This window comes from Ambystoma mexicanum, chromosome 6p (assembly GCF_040938575.1).
Source record: "Ambystoma mexicanum isolate Mex_15411 chromosome 6p, UKY_AmexF1_1, whole genome shotgun sequence".
In the NCBI taxonomy this organism is placed as follows: Eukaryota; Metazoa; Chordata; class Amphibia; order Caudata; family Ambystomatidae; genus Ambystoma; species Ambystoma mexicanum.
The window spans coordinates 1,215,115,651-1,215,137,295 of NC_090935.1; the positions used below are offsets into that span (position 1 = coordinate 1,215,115,651).

The following is a 21,645-nucleotide window of genomic DNA, read 5'->3' on the forward strand; positions in this document are numbered from 1 at the left end:
GGGTATAGGGATACATCATGACACCGCTGATATCCATACATCCAACACGCTTGTCGCTTTAGAAAGAACACGGCGGTCTGACCCTCTGGGGGACACTTCCACTGGGAATGATGGGAAGAGCAGCTCTCCTGAAAATGGTGTTACTGCCCCGCCTATTATACTTCCTCACGAACATCCCATACAGCATACCCAGGGCCTTTTTCACTAAACTAAACACGATAACGTGTTCATTCCTTTGGGGGAGGGGGGGGAGAAATAGGATCGCAATAAGGACCTTGCAGAAGGACTACGAAGAAGGGGGTATTAGACTACCGAACTTCGAGAGGTACTACTTAGCAGGGCAGCTGCAATTTGCAGTAAAATGGCTGGGGGAAGACGAAACAATAGACGCACGCATTTTCCAGCCAGCACTGAAACAATATTATTTAAGGGAAATACTATGGCTCAACAGACCCCTGCTCAGAACCCTGCCGAACATGCTCAACATTGCAGTGGATTTATGGAAAAGAGCGTGGAAACTCCAAGGGGCAAAAGATCCGCAGTTGGCACAAATCCCTCTAGCAGGTCTCCTGGGTGGGAACACAAACACATTAGCAACATATCGAGCACATTGGGAGGCTAAAGGTGTAGCACAAATTGGAGACCTGAGAAGGGAGGGAAGGTGGGCGGACTTCCACGAAATGGTAGACGAATATGAAATACATGTGGGTCAATTCATCCTATATACCGGCATGATGAGAAACATTGCGAGAAGATGGCCAGATTGGGAAGACCAGGATGAAGAGACATTAGACGTATGGTATGACATTGCGGAGGGAACGCACACAACCTCCAGGTTATATGAACAGCTACTGAAAGTTAAAAACGCACAGGAGCAACACACGAGGCAGTGTTTGGAGGAGGAGTTGGGGAGACCCCTCAGCGACCAAGAATGGACCAGGGCCCTACGATACCCAAAAAAAGTATCCAGAAATGCAAGATTTAGGCAGGTGCAGCTATATGTAACGCACAGAGCGTATGTCACACCCAAAAAGATGAATAAAGTCCAGATGGGAGGCTAGAGCGGGTGCCCCCACTGCTCGTCGGAAGAAGCGGACATGGTACACATGTTCTGGTCCTGCCCAGTGATACAAGAGTTCTGGGACGAGATCAGACTTAAGATAGCAAGAAGCGGACTTCAAATCCAGGCGGAACACCCCGAAAAGTACCTACTGGGCCTCTTCTCGAGAGGGGGTAAACACGAATCGCATCTAGCAAAGATGAAAGATTTAATAAGTACACTGGCCAAGAGAAGGATAGCAATGGCATGGAAGTCAAGGGAGAGCCCGCGCATAGAAGCATGGTGGTCAGACCTTCAGAAGTGGACGCAGGCAGAGACGGTGGTGTGGATGAGAGCAGTGATAAGAGGGGAAGGCGAAACTGCGCACAAGTTGACTGCATGGAACACGCTAATACAAGACCTCCTTGGCCACAGAGAGGAGGGAAACTCCGAAGATCCCTCGGAAACAGAGGGTCCATAGACGAAATAGAAAGACCTAGCACGAAGCCCAAGAATAGAACATTATGCGTACCAGACCTGGTGTTTGACCCAACGGGTGGTCCGGACTGAGCTAACAAGGTCGTTGGAGAAAACTATGAAATGACAGCGAAGGGCAAGATCCGTACAAAGTGCCAATAAGCCATTTATGTTATGGTTGCTTGTATGTTATGTGTTTTGTTGTTGTTAAAAGAAAATAATAAAGAAATTAAAAAAAAGAAAGAATGACCTCCTTTTAGTAGTATTCTTCTTGAATTTATTGGTAGACAAATTATTGAAGGTTGCTTTATAATGATGCAATGATTGTGTTTGCTTTTTTAGGTAACGGGTCTGCACGTTGCACTAGAACAAGAAAGATCCAAAGTCAAAGGTTTACAAGCAGAGCTACTAAAGTATCAGGTAATTAAAACACTGTTTTGTATCTCCAATGACATTTTTGCATGGTGTACTAGCATTTCTTTTTCCTGAGTTTTCTCTCATTCCATTACTGCAGGAAAAGGCTTTTCTCTTGTGCTGAGTTCACACCCTTGAAAGCAGCAGTGTTCAGTTACAAGTAACAAATGACTTATTTTTCCTAAAGTAGTTGTAATTTTGTTCACACTTGTTGCTCATTTTGAGGCTCATTTTTGTAAAAATTGAACTTCCTTTTCAGCATGCTGTGCAGTAGTTAGTGGGTTGGCAGGATGGCAAACCCCGTACATTTGAGTCAATAAAAATCAACTGTCAACCTCTTTAGTGTGGTTAAGAGGAAATGGCATAGAACTGAGTGTTAGACTGAGTGCATGTGCCATCATTGAAGGCTAACATTCTCTGCAAGGTGTCACAAAGCATGCCAATTCACAAAGTACATGTTTCAAGCAACAATGACTCTAGAATGCCTTCTGGTTCAAAGTTGCAATTTTCAGATTTCATCTGTTTGCCATCAACGCCACTTCTCATAGAACCATTAAACTGGTCGGACCACTTCAGACAAGTGTCTCTTCTGAAATGGCTCTGATCAGTGTGCACCCAGTGGTGGTAATATATTTATTTCAGACAAATTGCAGCTGCAACCTCGTTGCCCAGAGTCTCGGCACTGGGTGCTAATGGGTTGTGTGGACCAACAGATTGCCTTATCTCACTTTTCAGGCTCTTAGGCTGGTTTATTTCACCTTTCAGTGTAGTTTTGATCAGCATACAGAGTGGAGACTTGTTTTACAGTGTGTTTGATTTGATATTGTTTTAAAAAGAAAGTGTTTCAATCTGTTTGTCATGCACACTTTGAGCGATCATTGTATTTATTTATTTTATTTATTAGACGCTGAAAGCCCACAGGCATCAGGGCACCATAACATAAACACAGAAGGACGACATCAAGAAAACCACACACAAGAGCAACCAGATTAGGCTGCAAAAATGAATTTGAACAGATGAGTTTTCAGAGATTTCCTGAATGTTGCAAGGGCAGCTTCTGACCGCAGGGCAATTGGAAGTGAGTTTGAAACGGTCGCTGCCTTAACAGGGAAAGATCTTCCCAGTCTGTTCACAGGTTTATGCTGCGGGCAGATAATCTGCCTTTTGGTGGAGGAGTGAAGGGTTCTAGTAGGACAGTACAGTGGAATAGAAGTCTTAAAGTTGGTGGGGGCTTGACCAAAATACCATTTGTGCAACAAGGTTCCCGTCTTGAACAGGATTCTCTACTTGATGGGGAGCCAGTGAAGATTCTGACTGTGTTTAGAGATGTGTGTACGCCTAGAAACATTTTTAACAATGCGTACTGAGTAATTTTCCAGAATCTGGCTTTTTTTTTATACTGGCCCTAGACACACCAATCAGCAGGGCATTACAATAGTTGAGCCGAGCAATGATGGTAGGGCGAATATTTCACAGGAGACGAAGATGGTAAGTACAGTTTTTGCTCAACAGATTGACATTGGCCTCAGAGTTCAAACTGGCCTCCAACCGGACACACAAACTCTTTACCTTGGTTTGAACAGGAATGGTGTTATCACCGATTGTGAAACACTTAAAGGACAGACTTAACTTTGTTCCGGCCTGTCTGGAGCCAAAGATAAGAATCTCAGTTTTGTTGATGTTGAAACAAAGCCAGTTGGACAACATACAGAGTTCAATCTGTTGGTAAATATTCATGAGGAAATTGTTGTCAATTAAATGATCACCAGAAGACTCAAACGAGCTGGGTGTCATCATTTATTTCCTGTCCATGTCAAAGCCTTACTTAAATCCAGAGTCTCCAATATTTATAACTCCAATAGTCTGATTGACGGCGTACCTGTCCCCTTTTAAAATATCCTAGGCTCAAACTTTCAAGTAGAAACGTGTACTCTTGTTTGTTCTGTTATTTCATGTCACCAATTCTGTTTTTTCTGCTCTTATCACCAACGATGAGAATACTAACCTTTTTTGCATCAGTGGTTAGCTTTCTTAATATGCTAATTTAAACGTACTGTTTCGTCCTATATATGGTACGAGATCTAAAATAATGTTGTATTTTTTCTTTTTAAATGTTTGTTTTCTCCAGCATGGGGTCTGGCATGGATTCACATGCTCATGAATATTCCCCGTCAGGCTGGGAATCCTCGGTAAAGAAAAAATCAGTATCAGTATCAGTTTCGTTTCTGATCTGTCTTTCGTAGTAACAACCAATCACTGATCTCTGCGTCATACTGACCACAGCCAATGACTGCCCTCTACCTAAGCCCCGCCTCTGGCAGCCATCTTCAGATTTTTACCGCACGTTCATGTGTTGGGATCCTCGTGCTATTGCTCTCGAGCGTTAGTGCTATTTTTTTCGCGTTTTTCGGTCAAAAAAGCCTCAAGCTCCACCGATTCTCCATCCGATCAACGGGGACCCGTGTCGGATTCGTCTGCGCCCCTCAAGGGTGAAGATTTCGTTGAGCTACGCTTTTGGAGGACTCCAGAAGTTTCTCAGGCCCGGTCATGGCCCAGGAGAAGGGGAGCTCGACGCCCGGAAAGCTGTTCAGGGTCTGCCCTGGATGCCAGCTGCAGAACGTCTTCAAGGAGGATGAACACTCTTTTTGTCTTTACTGCCTACATGAGGACAAGACGCACGTGGAGAAGGACTGTGCGTTTTGCGGCAACATGTCGGAGCGGACCATGAAGGACCGCCATCAACGTCTCGCCAACTGGCTGGAAGGGAAGAGCCCGTCCGGCGAGAAGAAGAGGAAGAAATCCGAGCGGTCTTCTAAGACCTTTGAGGACGCCCCGGCGACGGGGGTCTAACATAAGGCCAAGCACCGCGAGTCCGCTGGCACCGGGAGCGCCGAACGGTCGGGCTCTACGGGCGCCAGGCAGGGCGCACCCTCCCCGGCACCATCAACCACGAGCCAACGCTCTGGGTCGGGTAAGAGGAAGGCCGAGCACCCGGCGAAGCTCCTGGAGAGGCCCCGGTCGAGCTCGAAGGCGGAGGGGGAGCGAGGCAGTGTCCCCCCCCCCCTCAAGGATAAGGCGGTGAGCGCACCTAAGGTGGTGAAGGCCTTAATCCATCCGGCCAAGCCCTCTATCGAAACTGTCGCGGCGGCCCTGGCTCAGCCTGTGGAGGCTACACCAGTGGTGGCGACCTCGGGGCTTAGAGTCTCCCTGCCACCTCGGAGGGAGTCCTCTTTTGTGCCCATCGATAGGACCCCCGTGAAATCCCCCGTGGGGAAGAAAAAGGGGGGGCAGGGCGTCGTCGTAGATTCGGCCTCAACCTCGGAGGAGGAGCTGGTCGAGGTCTTAAGCCACGGCCTCGGCGTGGAAGAAGACCGGCCCGTCGGGATGGATCCCGACGCAGGTGACGACATCGTCGAGGGTACCGACGGGGCCCCTGATCGCCCGTCGGATTCCCCTCGGCCAGCGCCGCGAGACAACTCGGCGGCCATTTTGTTGGCTATACTGTCCTTATGCTCAGAGATAAGGACGAGACTACCGTTGCCGACGGAACCTCTCCCGTCGGGGGACCCAGAACCGGGACCTTCTGGTGTTCCCCCTACCAAGAAAAGAAGGATCCACCCTCTGCCTCCTTTTCAGCCGTCGCGCCCCTTCCAGCCCTCCTCCCCGTCCACCCGAGGGGATGATACGGGGACTGACACGGCAGCGACGGGTACGGACGACGAGGTATACGACGAGGATGTACCGTCGTCGCCTCCCACCAGGGCTTCTCCGCCCGACGAGATTGGATCGTTCCACTCCATGATCACCAGGGCATCCGAGCTTTTCCAACTCTGCCCTGAGGAGAAGGAAGGTTTCCTTTATCAGCGGCGCGAGGCCAAGAGGAAGACGGTCCTCGCAGTGCCTCTATTGGACGACATTTGGGATGAGGGCCTCACCCTCCTCAAGAACCCTTCCACGACGCCAGCTAGAAGAGACCGGTACGAGAAGAAGTACCGGGTCCCGGACACGGCCCCCCTGTGCCTCCGGGCGCAGCCTACCCCGGACTCCGTCGTCTCCGCGGCGGCCAGGAAAAAAGCGGGGGGGGGGTGCGGCCTCCACATCGACTTCCCCACCGGACGGCGAGGGAAAGAAATTGGACGCTATGGGACGCAAAGTCATCTCGTCTGCAGCGACCACGATTAAAGCGGCCAACGCCTTGGCTATCGTGGCCCGCTACGACAGGGAGCTCTGGTACAAACTGGCTCCCCTGCTGGACTTCTTGCCGGACGACAAGAGGGCAGAGGCCCTGGAGATCCTGCAGGAAGGTGAGGTGGCTTCGGACCACGCCATTACCGGTGCGACGGACATCGCCGACACTGGGTTCCGCCAGTTGGGCAACGGCGTTTGCCTTAGGCGGCGTGGATGGCTCAAGGCTACGGACTTCCGTCAAGACGTTCAGACCAGAGTCCTGGACATGCCCTTCGATGGGAACAACCTGTTTGGGAAAACAGTGGACGATTCCCTTCAGGCCATTAAAGCGGACACCGAGACGGCTCGGGCCCTTGGAGTTCTGCAACAACGACGGACGCCCTTTCGGAGCAGCGGAGGCAAGGGCGCCTCCAAAGGTTCCGGCGGCGGTTTCTCCACCTACCGTCAAGCGGCCCGCTCGTCGTCTCAGGAGGCCTACAGAGGACGAGGCAAGTCTGGCGGACCCTGCCGTCGTCGCCAAGGAGGTCAAGGCGGCAAAGCCTCGTCGAAGCAGGATTGAACCGGCCGTGGGGTCGGGCCCCCACCGAAGCACCCCGGTGGGAGGCCGGCTGGCGAGCTTCGTCAGCGTGTGGGAGTCCATCTCCACCGACGGTTGGGTGCTGGACGCCTTGGCCCGGGGCCACGCGCTCGAGTTTCAAAGAAAGTGTCCGCGCGTCCCCCCCGTGGCCAGGAAAGAACTTCACGACCCTCAACTTCTCCTGGAGGTAAAGGCGATGCTCGGGAAGGGCGCCATCGAACTCGTCCCAAAGAGGCTTCGGGGCTCCGGAGTTTACTCGAGATACTTCCTCGTGAAGAAGAAGACAGGGGGATGGCGCCCCATCCTGGACCTGCGACGTCTGAACAAGTTCATCAAGGCGCAAAAGTTCCGGATGGTCACCCTCCAGCACGTCCTGGGTCAGCTGGAGGAAGGAGACTTCCTGTCGTCGTTGGATTTGGAGGATGCCTACTTCCATATTCCCATCCTAAAGGGGCACCGAAAATTCCTCAGGTTTGTGGTCCAAGGGCGTCATTACCAGTTCAAAGCCCTCCCCTTCGGACTACGGTCGGCACCCAGGGTGTTCACCAAGTGCCTCGCACCGGTGGCGGCGCAGCTGCGCCGCGAGGGGATCCACGTCTACCCCTACCTGGACGACTGGCTCATCCGAGCCAAGACGAGGGAGCTCGCCGTGGTTCACACGGCAAGGACCGTCCAACTTCTCACGGACCTGGGATTCTCCGTGAACTACGCCAAATCCCACCTGGTACCCGCGCAAGACGCTCTGTTTCTGGGAGCGAGGCTCAACACAGTGTCCCTTCTGGCCTCCCCGTCGGAGGAGAGCACCAGGACCATCCTGGGCAAGGTGCAGCGGATGTTGGTGGCCGACGCGGCCAAGGTGAGGTCCATCAAGTCCCTCCTCGGAATGATGTCTTCCTGCATCTACCTCATTCCCATGTGCAGGCTCCGGATGCGCCCGTTGCAGGAGTTCCTGGACGCGCGCTGGATCCAAACGACGGGCAGCTTCGAGGAAAGGATCACACTCGACGAGAGTTTCCGACGAGCGATCCGGTGGTGGGGCGCCCGCGTGCATCTGACGGCGGGCATGGACTTCCAGACCCCAGCCCACCAGGAGACAGTGACCACGGATGCCTCCCTGGAAGGGTGGGGAGCGCACACCGAAAATCTGCACGCAAGAGGCCTTTGGCTCCCGACGGAGAAATCCCTACATATCAACGTCCTGGAGCTCCGTGCAGTGTTTTGGGCCCTCGGGTCCTTCCTTCCGTCCCTCAAGGGCAAGGTGGTGAGGATCTTCACCGACAACACCACCACCACCATGTTTTACATCAGGAAACAGGGCGGAACCAAGTCCCCAGCACTGTCCAAGGAGGCGCAGGACCTGTGGCATTGGGCCGTCGCCCAAAGGATATTTCTGGTGCCGTTTCATCTGGCAGGGATAAAAAACTCCATTGCCGACTCACTCAGCAGGGAGCTGCGCTCGTGCCACGAGTGGGAGCTACGGCAGGATCTAGTGGATCGCCTCTTCCGACGGTGGGGCACACCCCAGATCGACCTGTTCGCGACGGCGACGAACTCCAAGTGCCTGAGGTTCGCCAGCAGGTTTCCCCAGGCGAGGAACATGGGCGATGCTTTCTCGTTCCCCTGGGAGGGCCTGTTCCTCTACGCGTTCCCTCCTTTGCCACTGCTAATCCGGCTCGTCAACCAGCTCAAGAGGTCACGGTGCAGGATGATCCTCGTCGCACCTGCGTGGCTGAGGCAGATATGGTTCCCGGACCTTCTGGACTTGTCAGCGTCCCCGCCAATCAAGCTGCCGGCGGACGCGGATCTACTCTCCAGGGAAGGAGGCGCCATCCTCCACCACGACCCGAAATCGCTGAACTTGCAGGCCTGGCTCCTGCAGAGCTAGAGTTTGGAGGATACGACATACCGGCCGACTGCAGAGAGGTTCTCGCAAAGGCCAGGGCGTGCTCGACTCTTAAATGCTACGGACACAAATGGAAGAGGTTCTCTGTCTGGTGCCACGCACAGAAGATTAACCCTCTACGGATTAAGGCTCCCCAAGTACTGCCGTACCTGCTGACGCTGGCCAAAGCTGGACTGGCACACGCGTCCATCAAGATTCATCTTGCTGCGATCTCCCGATACACCAGAACCACGGGGCGGACGTCCTTGTGGTCTCATCGTCTGGTGAAAGAGTTCAGGAAGGGACTGTTCAGATCGTTCCCGCCGGTGAAGGCTCCGGCCCCGGCGTGGGAGCTCAACGTGGTGCTGACCAAGCTCATGGGACCTCCGTTCGAGCCTCTGCACTCTGCCCCGTTGAAGTTTCTGTCGTGGAAAACAGCGTTTCTTGTGTCCATCACCTCCGCACGACGGGTGGGAGAGATCCAGGCCCTTTCATGCAAGGCCCCGTACTTGACTTTTCACGACACGAGGGTAGTGCTCAGGACGCACCCCTCCTTCATGCCCAAGGTACCGTCGGACTTCCATCTCAACGAACCCTTGGTGTTGCCTGTGTTCTTCCCGTCGCCTTCGTCGCCGGCTGAGAGGACTTTGCACTCGCTGGATGTGGCTAGAGCGCTGAAGTTCTACGTAGACCGCACGAAGTGTTTTCGGAAGACGTCACAACTCTTTGTGAACTTTGGACCTGTCAATCAGGGGAAGGCTCTCTCGAAGGCTTCCATTTCCAGATGGCTCTCCGGCTGTATCATGTACTGTCACCGGTTGGCAAACCGACCGCTGCCTGGCCGTCCGAGAGCCCATTCCACCAGAGCGATCGCAGCTACCACGGCGTTCCTATCTGGTGTGCCCCTGCTGGACATATGCAGGGCTGCTACGTGGAGGTCGACGCACACCTTCACGAAATTCTACTGCGTCGACCGGGATTCCAGGGAGGAGTCCAGGGTCGGCCAAGCAGTGCTGCGCAACCTGTTCGCCTGAGGTGAGCCTGGTGAGGAGGTAAGATGCTTAATGTTGAGTTTGATGTAATGCTTAATGTTGAGCCTTTGCCACCTCCCGTGGTTGTGCATGTGTGTACTGCTATGTATTCTTTATTCATGAGCATGTGAATCCATGCCAGACCCCATGCTGGAGAAGGAACAAGTTACTTACCTGTAACTGTTGTTCTCCAGCATGGGTCTGGCATGGATTCACATGTGAACCCTCCCGCCTACCCCTCTGCGGCTCTTCACTTGGTCATACTGCCACTTCACGTGCTTCCAAATCTGAAGATGGCTGCCAGAGGCGGGGCTTAGGTAGAGGGCAGTCATTGGCTGTGGTCAGTATGACGCAGAGATCAGTGATTGGTTGTTACTACGAAAGACAGATCAGAAACGAAACTGATACTGATTTTTTCTTTACCGAGGATTCCCAGCCTGACGACGGGGAATATTCATGAGCATGTGAATCCATGCCAGACCCATGCTGGAGACCAACAGTTACAGGTAAGTAACTTGTTCCTTAAATATGTATTCGGCTTGGAAAAAAGAAGCGCACAATAAAGAAAACTCAGGATTTAGGTAGCTCCCTGCATCATTCTGTAGAGAAATGGAATTGTCTCTAATTTAGATAAAATAAAACTTTCAAGCTCTTAACTTGAAGAATGTTGTGGGATCTGTGTGCTACCACTGAATCAGTCAGCCAGTCCCCACGTGAGAGAATCCTTCCCCTCTATCCCCACTCAATGAGAATTAACCTATACATTTTCGCACCAGCTTCCCCAATCTTTCTTCAACTCCCCCTTCTGCGAACTCGTACCCTCTCCTTGCCACTGTTTAGCTCCATTATCATTAAAGGGGGTTGCCTTATAATCCTCTTTGCACTCCCTTCCCTCCACTTTACTCGCTCACGCTGCTCACTGCTGAACACCCTGCAATAATGCCCCATCCTCCACCACACCCCACATCCACTACCTACCACTGCCGCCTCCTCATCATTCGACATGCTGTGCCAATCCCACTACTCTGCTCTTGCAGTGCACCCATTAGCAAAGAAATGCATGTTGCTCAGGTGACCAAAAGACGCCTTATTCAGCATATGGCCTGTTAAGAGAAACAGCGTTGTTCACAAAGGCTTCGATGTTTGGGGGCATGGGTTGGAGTGAGTGGGTGAACCTATTTCTCAACTGTTTTGTGTATGTGACTAGAAAAGGTTATTATATTATTTCGAGCATAAGGCTTGATAATTGCATACTTGTGATTCTTCATGGCTCTGCTACATAGACTCATTGACAGACTCCTTTTAATAATATCCCCTAATAATCATTAATCCCATATAGTGTCTCATAGTGTCTCATCTTCAGTATCATGTGATCATTTAGATTGTTTTTTATGTTGACACCTCTCTCTGAGCAGACAAAGAAAAAGTCACAAGTGTATATTTAGATGTCAAATAAGATGTCTGCATCCTGGGGTGATGTTAAAACAAATAGTGAATTGTGGCATCACAAAACCATGTTTTTATTTTTGCTTACTATTTTGCAAGGCAGCACTGAAGTTGTTCCCATTAATATATAACCCATAGGATTTCTTGAATTTCTGTGCACGGGTTAGCCCATGCCTGAATTAAGTCCCCATTTGTGTAATTTTCAAATGATGGTGAGTGGTTGATCACATTTGTCCTCTGCATCTTGGTCATCTGAGCATATATACACTGAAACCACATATACACACACCCCGGGCACTTTGACCCATCTAACCGTTGTATTGTATACATTGATTTTTAAGGTGTTGGTTTTTGAGACAGACTTGCCTCCCACATGCTAGCATCATTGTGTGGGGGGGGGTAGAACAAAGATTTGTAAATTAGTTATTTTCTCCACTGCCATGTCTCTAGATCATATAGTATCTGAAAGGTCTGCTGTGTAGATTTCATGAGAAAATGTAAAAGAAAAAAAAAAAGGAAAAGTGAAGGACATAGGAAAGTGAAGTAATGTCTAGAGGGTGATAGCCAGAATTTGCCAATTGAGTGGAAAAATAAACTCAATAGAGTACACAGCAGTGTTAGAAGAGTTCCGGGTTCAAAGATGGCTGGTTGGTTCTCATAGCCTTTGTAAAACCACCAGTCACTTTAAAGTTTGAAATGGTATTCCAGTATCCTCCAACTGCCCGATTATTCAACTAAGCATGGGGGATGGGTTTTAGATCCAATTCCCTGCTACTCCAGATTGTGCAGTGTCTTCCCATCTGTGTTGGCTCTCCTTCCTACCAGATTCTTGTTGCAGCCTTTAGGGGATAGCCTGGAGATGCCAGAGCAGAAGGACAAGTACAGGAGGCGGTTCTCTACTTCTGACAGAAACAATGGACCAGGGAGGGGCATGGCTCAAACTGCAACATGTAAGTGAGGAGCACATGGAACACATACACAACATATATTTCAAAAACTTTATTTAGGCTCTCAAAAATGGTTACCAAAGGAGGGGGGGGTGAATACCTTCAGGAACTTGTAATGCCACTGTAACTGATGGTGACTTATAATGCATGTGTAAGGTAAGATACAATTAGTGTCTCTGGAGTCTATGCCTGGGAGGCCTGGTCCTCCACTGGACCAGTCTCAAATAATAATAAAAAAAGGCCCACAATCGTGGCTGGCTGGCCATGTAGGAGACTGAGGGACTCTGGAGCTCCCGACGATCCGACATTCATTCTGGGGAAACCTGCCTTCCTCGCTGCAGAATTCTTGCCCAAAAGATAGGAACGTGCAGGGGAAGGCAAGCAGCGTATAATGCGCGAAACGAGAACGAAATCCGCACACTACAGAAGATGATGACCCAAATATAATAGTTTTGCGGACCTGACGGACCACAACTAAAATGGCCGCCGTGCCTCACAACAAAGGCTTTGGGAGCGGGGCGCGGTGGTGCGGTCGCGAGGGTGCCCCGCAGTGAAGATCCATAGACCCGACAACGAGAAACGCCAGTATCGGGACCCTAAAGCACTGAGAAGGGAGCACACATGGTGGTGGAAGTAACCCACCCGGAGCTGATCTGGATGACGTGGCATCAAGGTGAACAAAGACACAGAGAGAGGACCCTGGGCACCGGAGCGCGCCGCGTGTAGGGCCGAGCATTGACGTTGCCCCGGCAGACCTTCGGGCTGTGAGAAGAAGGGGTGAGAGGCAGAGCTAAGCAGCTCATCCAGTCAAGGGTGAGCTGCGGGGTCTGCCTCGGGCTACCCGCCCAACACAGCGCCCTGAGCCCCGGGCCGGGGTGTTGCACGGAGCCCAGGGGCCCCCCTCTGGGACGCGCCTGCGGCATGCCTCGTACGAGGGGTTCTGAAGCGCCGGGCCGGCGCATTGAGAAGCGCGCATCGTCCGGCTCCTGGAGCGGCCCGCGGCAATAACACACAGCAGGCAAGAACAAAGGAGGTGGAAGAGGGGCTGGCGCCCCCATAATACTAACAACAATAATAAAATAAGGTGCAGACACACGCAGGGAGCCACAACACTCCATACTATAAGTGGACACCCAATCCTGAGATGGACTGCTACGTGAAGCTCGTGGCAAACAGGGGCACGCAGGACAAGTGACATAGTAACACGGGCCGCAGGCAAACAAGGGCTGGTACACATGGAGGCCCGTCTGAGCCAGGCAGCCCGAGTGCCACACGAGTAAAATGGGACCATGAAAGCAGCTGGAATCTGGGTGCTAAAGGATACCTAGCGGTGACATGGTTTAGGTCACCTGGGCAAGGATCACCGGAAGGTCAGACCCAAGAGCCTATACACGTTGAAGCCCACCTCTGCAGACAAGGGAGGGGGGTCCAGTCAAGACATAACGTAGCTCACACGGAGCACCGCACCGGGATGCCCCCCACTGGAACACTTTCGGCGCAGACACCAGCCAAAGCACAGAATGGTGGCGCAGGGGGACGCATAACAGGCTGAGACCACCTACATTGGACGCTACAAAGCAGTGTGACTGACCTAGATAGTACTTGATCGAACGAGACCAAAAGAGACCACTGCCCTGGGAGCAGACAAGTGGGCTATCCACACACACACATGGCTGGGCCCCTGACAGTGGCAACACACCGCAACGTCTGGAACGGGGTGCCCGCTCACTCGTCACAGTACTAGACATGGCGACTAAGCTCAACAAAACAAAAGGGAAACGGCCAACGAAGGATGACTACGCCAAGACCCTGCAATCAACCGAGAGTGCCAGAAGCAAGGACAGAAGCGCCCAACCGGATGCATCCCCTGTGCGAGAAGACAGGCAGATCCTGGAAGCCATTGCAGACCTGAAAGCGCGTGGGAAATGTAACTGGAAGCCGCCATGACCACACTGAAGGTGGCACTGGAATCCAAAATAGATGCAGTACAAATATACATGAACCTCCTTAGACAAGATGTCAGGGCAATAGCGGACTGCACAGGAGAACTGGAAAAAGTAGGGGCCAACACAACAGCTTGCGCCTCGCATGCCTCCGAGATCCACGCGCTGCGACAGCTGGTGGGCAACCTGGTGAGTAGAGCTCAAGAAGCAGAGGGACGACCGCGAAGGAACAATATACGCATCGTGGGGCTTCCCTAAGGAGAAGAGGGATCGAACCCCACGGAGTACGTTGAATCTATGCTGTTGCAAGAGAGAGAGGGAGGAACACTTACCCAGGGATTTGCAGTGGAAAGGGCGCATAGAGCCTTGGCAAGGAGGCGCCCCCCCCCCCCACTCCACCCGAGACCCATTATAGTCCAGATATTAAACTACTGTGACATGCAAAGGATACCGGAATACTTCTGCAAGGGAGGCACGATCCAAAGGGCGTCTGCCTCAATAACAGCATACCCTAACTATACCCTCCCGGTGCAACGAGGGCGACTCAACTTCGGAGCAGTTAAGAGGAGGCTACGGGAATCTGGCCACAGGTACATGTTGATGTACCCAGCGAGACTGAAGGTATTTCACAAGAACAGGACACTGTTTTTTGACACCCCAGAGGAGCCGTCGGATTGGTTGGACGCACAAAATTGCCCGGAAGGAAAGGAAGACCAGAAGGAAAGAGGTGCAGAGAAATGACGCAGCAATCCAGAGAGCGAGGTGCTGTATAAAGAAGTAAAAATGGGACTTGATTATAGACGTGCTAGATAACTGGAAGGCGGCACACTGTGACGCATAACGGGGGAAAAAGAGCACCCGACCTCATAGCCCCTTAGAAAGGTTAGTTGAGTTTCCAGTAGAGCGGTAACCACCTGCTGGGTGCCTGGTATCGGCGTGGCTGGATGGTGGGAGCAAATGTGGGATCGCTTGAGATCCAGGGATGGAGCTGGGCAACAGTTGGGGTTGGTATGGGAGGGAGGAGGGGAGGGAGTTGGCGGAGTTCGAAGTGGTAGTGGTTACGGAACGTGCATGCACCGCGCGCGCCTCTGCGCACAACCCATGATAAGTATTCTCGGGCTAGAAATAAAGGAGGGAGGGGCAGGAGGAGAGATCGAAAGGGTGATGGGTGACCTTAGAATGATAACCTGGAACGTCAGAGGGCTTAAAACCTATTGAAGAGAAATAAAGTGATGATGTATTTGAGCAGGCAAAAAGTAGACCTAGCCCTGCTGCAAGAAACTCCCCTCACGAAGGAGAAACAGAAGGTCATTTAAAAAAAAGTGGAAGGGCACTACCGTCGGTGCCACATACTCCGCATACGCCAGGGGGGTGATCATTTGGGTTGCACCACAGGTGCCTCTTCAGATACTACAGACTGTGGTGGAACCAGAAGGGAGGATGGTAGTGCTCCGGTGGCTCTTGGAGAATAGGGAAATAAGCATTATAAACACACATGCCCCCAACCATGATACTGTGACTTACTATAAAACACTATATAGAAAGATCAGCCACCTCACTGGTGGGGTGATCATATGGGGGGGGGGACTTCATTTGTACGCTAGACCCTAAACTAGACAGATCGGATACGAAGTTAGATAAACCCACATCCGCAGCAAGAGTATTACGATCCCTGCTGAGAGATTTCAGGCTTGAGGACATCTGGAGGCAGCAGCATCCGACAGTAAGACACTATTCGAGGGGATTGAGTCCTCCGACGTATTCCATATCTATGACAGTAATCACCACAGCTGTGCTGCTTTGGAAAATCTTTCTGCGTCGATACGCCGTCCTCGAGGACCTCCTCCGATGGCCGACGTCACCAGATGTTATAAGTAGGACGCATGACGCCCGTAGCCTCGGTTCCGTTTTTTACCGTGAACGTGTTTGCTTCGGAGATCCCGGCGCGCCTCGACTCTTTGGAGTTTCTGTTCTTTCGGTTCTTCGAACCTGTTCGTTTTGTGAAGTAAACTATCGGGATGTCTTCCTCTTCTTCCACCCCGCGTCCGGGCTTCAAAAAGTGTGGGGACTGCGGGTCCAAGATGTCGGTGATGGACTCGCACGACGCCTGCCTCTGGTGCCTCGGGGAGGCCCATGACACGGATGATAGTGTCGACTGCCAGTCGCTTACGTCCAAGGCCTTTTGGGAACGTAAGAAGAAGCTGTCGGTTGGTAAGGTGTCCAAGCCCCGGAAGGCGAGGTCCACTGGGCTTTCGACGGACGATTCGAGGGGCGACTCTCTGCATCGTAGTCGTAAGTCTAGGGGGTCTTGGTCCCGGAGTGGGTCCCGCCACTCCTCTGCCTCTTCGAGGCACTCCCGGAAGCACCGTCATCGGTCGCCTTCCCCGTCCTCATCCGAGGACTCTGCCCGTCGGCGGGTTTCTTATCCCCCCAAGCGTTCCTCTCCGGAGGAATGGGCTTCCTTCGGGAAGAAAATGTTGGCGATTCTTGAATCGCAGGGCTCCGGTCCTTCCGCGCCTCCGAGAGGGGTCGGACGTGAACGTACTAGAGACACCGCTCGTATGCCTTCGGGCTCAGGTGGTCGGCACGATTCGCGGGAGAGGTCCCGCTCGGACAAGTGGAATCATTCTAGTCAGCCCCGTTCCAGGTCCCGGTCCTCGTCGCCCTCGAGACCGAGTGAACCTGTGAAGTCTTCGAAGAAGACATCGACTCCTGTGGCGCCGTGGTCGTCGACACTCTCTCGAGGCCGCCCCTCCGAGGAAGTCGTTGACGCATAGGCTGTCGAGAGACACGCTTGGGGCTCTGGCCTCGAGGCCTGTGACGAAGCCGTTGATGCTGTCGGCGCCGATTCCGTCGATGCCTTTCAAGGCTGCGGTGTTGGAGGTACCCCGTGGCACGGGGGAGCCCCCTAGAAAGGCTCTGGCCAAGGCAAAACATGTCTTTCTCCCTTATTCAATGCCCACTTTCCAGCCTATGCAATATATTTCCGAGGTAGAAGAGGGTTCTGAAGATGGGTTGGTTCCTGACACGGTACCAGATGAGATTCTTTCTGGTCATAGCCAGATTGAGGACCTGCGTCAGTCACTGCATGACGCCAGTGGTCTGGACACCTCTCCGGAGGTGGAGTTCTGTAGGCCTGAGCCTGGCACCCATGCCGAGTCATCGTACCAGCGCCTTATGTCGAGGGTCACGGACTACTTGGGGTGGTCGGTGCCCCCAGTTGCTTTTGTGCAGGATGACCTGACGGATATTCTCGACCAAGATCCACCCACTGACCCGGTGCTGCCATTCCATATGGCTCTGCAAAGGTGACTCCACCCTTTCCTTCTCCGCCCACATCTCTGAGGTCTCTAATAAGGCAAATTTCCGACTGCACCTCCTCAGAGGTACTCTGCCTTTCCTCTCCTTCCCCCAGAAGCTCATAGTATCCCAAGCTGTGGTTCTCTCTAGCTTCAACTATTGTAACAGCCTCTTTCTAAATCTACCTGCCTCTACTCTACGCCCTCTGCAACTAATCCAGAGCAGGACTGCGAGACTTGTCCTTGGCCTCAAGCCCTAGGATCGTATCTCTCCAGCTCTGAAATCACTCCACTGTCTCCTAGTGGATGCAAGGATTAAATTCAAAACCCTCTGCATTGTCCACAAGGCTTTCTAGGGCCTGGGTCAAAATACCTTCAGCTATCCCTCCATAAATACCTCCCCTCTCGAGCTCTTTGCTCCTCTACCTCCAACTCCCTCAGGGTCAGTCGTTTTTCTAAGAAACAAGCTGGGGGTAGATCTGTCTGCGGCTGGGGCCTCTCTCTGGAGCAGCCTCCCTGCCACTCTAAAACTTGAGGAGAACCATCTCCGGTTCCGGAAGCACCTCAAGACCTTCCTCTTTTCTTCTGCCTTCGCTCCCTCTCTCGCCTGCTGATCGGTTCTCTCTTTGCACCATGCACCTGGCCATCCTCTGTCCTTTGGGCCCAGGTACCTGCTCATCCTGCCACCCTCCCGCACTGCCTCCGGGCCACCCCTTGCACTGGGGTCTGTATCTGTACCCATACAGCCCCCCCCCCCTTTTTCTTTCTGCACTTATCAGACCTACCCTGTCTGCTGCCTTTAAACCTAGCACTTGCAAATTGCTGGCTGCATTACCACTGTTTGTTGCCTTTATTATTTATTTATTGTTATGTATCTGTTTCTCCTCTGCTTTGCACTTTCCACCTCTCCCCTTCCATGCACTTGCGCGTTTTCAATGTCACTGGGCCTAGTAAGATCGCTGTTTTGTTCTCCCCTGTTCCCCTCCCTTGCCTTGTCGCGCTCTGAAACACTTGTGTACGAGCGCGATAGAAATAAAATATCAATCAATCAAAGAAGGGTGGCAGCGGCTTGGACTGCTCCGGAGAGTCTCCCGGCAGTGGGCAAGTCTTTGCCGCGAAAATACCGCCCAGCCAGTAGTGACCCCTGCTACTTGACCACACACACCCAACTCCGGAGAGTTTGGTGTAGCAGGCGGCTACGGCCCCAGCAAAGCAGGCGTCGTATCCTACCATCCCTCCTGATAGGGACGACAAGCGTTTTGATGGCTGGGCGAAGAAAGTGTTTTCTTCAGGGGGTATGGCTCTTCAGGCGGCCAACTCCGAATGTGCCTTGTCACGTTTCACGCACACTCTGTGGAACTGTATTTCCTTAGTGGCTGAACATATTCCCGAAGGGGACGAACGGGATGGTTTTCTTGCTATTATTCAGGATGGCAAGGATGCCATGTGTGAGTCCGTTCAGTCGGGTTTGGACATGGCAGACTGTGTCAGCTGGCCCATGGCGGCGAGCACCGTAATACGCAGGTTTGCGTGGTTGAGTAAGTCGGGGTTTGCTTCTGATGTGCAATCCAGGCTCCTCAACATGCCCTTTGATGGTGAACATCTTTTTGGCAGCAAAGCTGACGAGAGCCTTGAGGGGTTGCAGACCTCCAAAGCTGCAGCTAAGTCGTTGGGCGCTGCAGTCCGCCAACCTCCGCCTTTTCGTCCTAGGAGACAGCAATGGAGGGGAGGTTCCTTTCGTTATTACTCATCCTTTAGTAAAGCGAGAGGAGCTGCAAGTCAAAGGGGTAACCGTAGGAGTGCCAGAGGTGGAAAACAAGGTACTCGAGGTGCCAAGGCCGCGTAAGCAGTTGCCTCTTTGCCCTCAGGCAATGCCGCAGCCGCTTCTGCTCAGCCATGAGGCCCATGCTTCGCGGGTGGGGGGAAGGCTGGCGCAGCATCTTGTAGAATGGCGTGCCATTACTTCAGATGTGTGGGTTCTGGAGATCATAGCCCACAGCTACTGTCTTCCTTTCCGGCAGAGGCTTCACGACAATCCACCAGGGAATCTCTCTTTGAAGAGTCCGGATCCGCTCCTTGCGCAGGAAATACAATCCCTGCTGGAAAAAGGTGCCATAGAGCTGGTGCCTGTAGCGGAGAGGAACAAGGGATGGTATTCCCCTTATTTTTTTATTTCGAAGAAAGACGGGGGATTGAGACCCATCATGGACTTGCGCAGTTTGAACAAACTCCTCAGGAAGGACAAGTTCAAGATGGTTACTCTTTCTCAAGTCCTCCAGGCCCTTCAACTTCAGGACTGGTTGGTGTCTCTCGACCTCAAGGACGCTTATTTTCATATGCCGCTCCATCCCAAGCACAAGAAGTGCCTGAGGTTCGCGGTTGGCGACTCGCACTTTCAGTTTCGGGTCCTGCCGTTCGGATTGACCTCCTCCCTGAGGGTTTTCACCAAGCTCATGGTGGTGGTGGCAGCGTATCTCGGGAAAGGGGGGATTCACGTCTACCCCTACCTGGACGATTGGTTGATCAGGGTGCGCTCTCCCAAGCAAATCCTGGATCATCTGTCCGTCACCTGCCACTCCCTTCACAAGCTAGGCTTCTCCCTCAACTTAGTCGTCCCACTTGACGCCAACTCAGCAGCTCCAGTACATCGGAGCAGTGCTCGACACGTCCTTGGGGCAGTGTGTGCCTCCCCAGGTGAGGGCTCACCACATCCAGCAGATGGTGCACAAGTTTCAACATGCCCAGAGTCTCCCAGCGTTCAAGTTCTTCAGGTTGCTCGGCCTCATGGCATCCTGCATTTTTCTGGTGCCAGAGGCCAGGTTGCGGATGAGATCTCTGCAATGGGCTCTCAAGCTCCAGTGTTCAGTCCCCCGGCAGGATGTCGGACCCCGTTCAGGTGCCGCCCTCGGTCGCCCCGGATCTTCTGTGGTGGGCCAACGAAGGCAATCTGATGAGGGGGGGCTCCATTTTGGCTACCCTGGCTGGAGGTGATGATCGTGACGGACGCATCCCTCACGGGATGGGGAGCGCATGCCAACGAGTTGACAGTCAGCGGTCGTTGGTCTACGTCGGAGTCCAGACTCCATATCAATCTGTTGGTTCTGAGGGCCGTCAGGCTTGCCCTGAAGGCTTTTCTGCCGACTGTGCGAGGAAAGAATGTCCTGATTCTGACGGACAACACTGTGGCCATGCACTACCTCAACAAAAAGGTGGGGGGGTAGCAGGGTCACTTCCTCTGTGCAGGAAGGCGATGCAGCTCTGGTTCTGGGCCATCCAGCAGGAAATTTCGATCTCGGCAGTTCATCTGGCCGGAGACGAAAATGAGACGGCGGATGCTCTGAGCAGGCAGAGCACGATCTCTCACGAGTGGGAGCTGGCTCAGGAGATTCATCTGGAGATCTTCGCCCTTTGGGGGACCCCTCAAGTGGATCTCTTTGCCTCCAGTATCAACCGGAAGTGCGAAAGGTTCTGCTCGTGGGAATTTCCTCCAAGAGGAGCCTTAGGAGACACATTTGTGGTGGAGTGGTCATTCCCACTGCTGTATGCGTTTCCTCCAGTCCCCGTCATCCCGCAAGTGCTGCAGAGGTTACAGAGGTTCGGTTCCCGGATGATCCTCATTGCTCCGGCATGGGCCAGGAGGACGTGGTAACCGGATCTTCTCGACTTGTCCATCTGCCCTCCACGTCGTCTTCCCTACCGAGACGATCTGCTCTCACGGGAGGGGGGTCAGGTTCTCCATCCAGAGGTCAGATCCCTCAACCTTGATGCTTGGCTTCTGAAAGGTTGAGGTATAAGGATTGGGACCTCCCTGAAGAGGTGATGGAGGTGTTGCTTTCAGACAGACGACCGGCAACAAAGTCCCTGTACCGTTGCCGTTGGAGAAAGTTCTGCGACTGGTGCAGGGTTCAGAATGTGGATCCTTTTTCATGTGACATTCCTGTTCTGTCTTTTTTGCTTTCTTTGGCCCACAAAGGCCTGCAAGTGGGTACCATTAAAGGTTACCTGGCGGCGCTGTCTATATTTAAGCGCTCGTCTGAGGAGTGTTCTTATTTTAAAATCCCTTTAATTTCTCAGTTTCTGAAAGGGCTCACTAATGTGTTCCCTCCGTCACCTTTCCAGGTGCCCGGTTGGGATCTGAACCTTGTTTTCAAGTTTCTAATGGGTGCTCCCTTTGAGCCTTTGCATTCTTGTCCTTTGAGACTGTTAACCCTTAAAACTGTGTTTTTAGTTGCGGTCCCTTCCGCTCGCATAGTGAGTGAGTTACAGACACTTTGAGTTAAGCCACCCTTCACTGTGTTTCATAAGGACAGGGTTGTCCTTAGAGTTCGTCCATCCTTTCTTCCGAAGGTGGTGTCGGAATTTCATTTAAGCCAGAAGGTTATTCTTCCGGCATTTTATCCTC

General features: G+C 52.5%; 1 protein-coding gene across 5 annotated transcripts in view; it reads left to right on the forward strand.

Annotated features, from left to right (window-relative positions):
* Nucleotides 1-21,645, forward strand: part of GKAP1 (G kinase anchoring protein 1) — a 1,031,394-nt gene that overhangs the window by 871,659 nt on the left and 138,090 nt on the right. For all 5 annotated transcript variants that reach the window (XM_069625871.1, XM_069625874.1, XM_069625873.1 and 2 more), the window contains one exon: nt 1,859-1,936. In XM_069625871.1, coding sequence (XP_069481972.1) covers nt 1,859-1,936 — 78 coding nt within the window. The remainder of the gene's footprint in view (nt 1-1,858; nt 1,937-21,645) is intronic.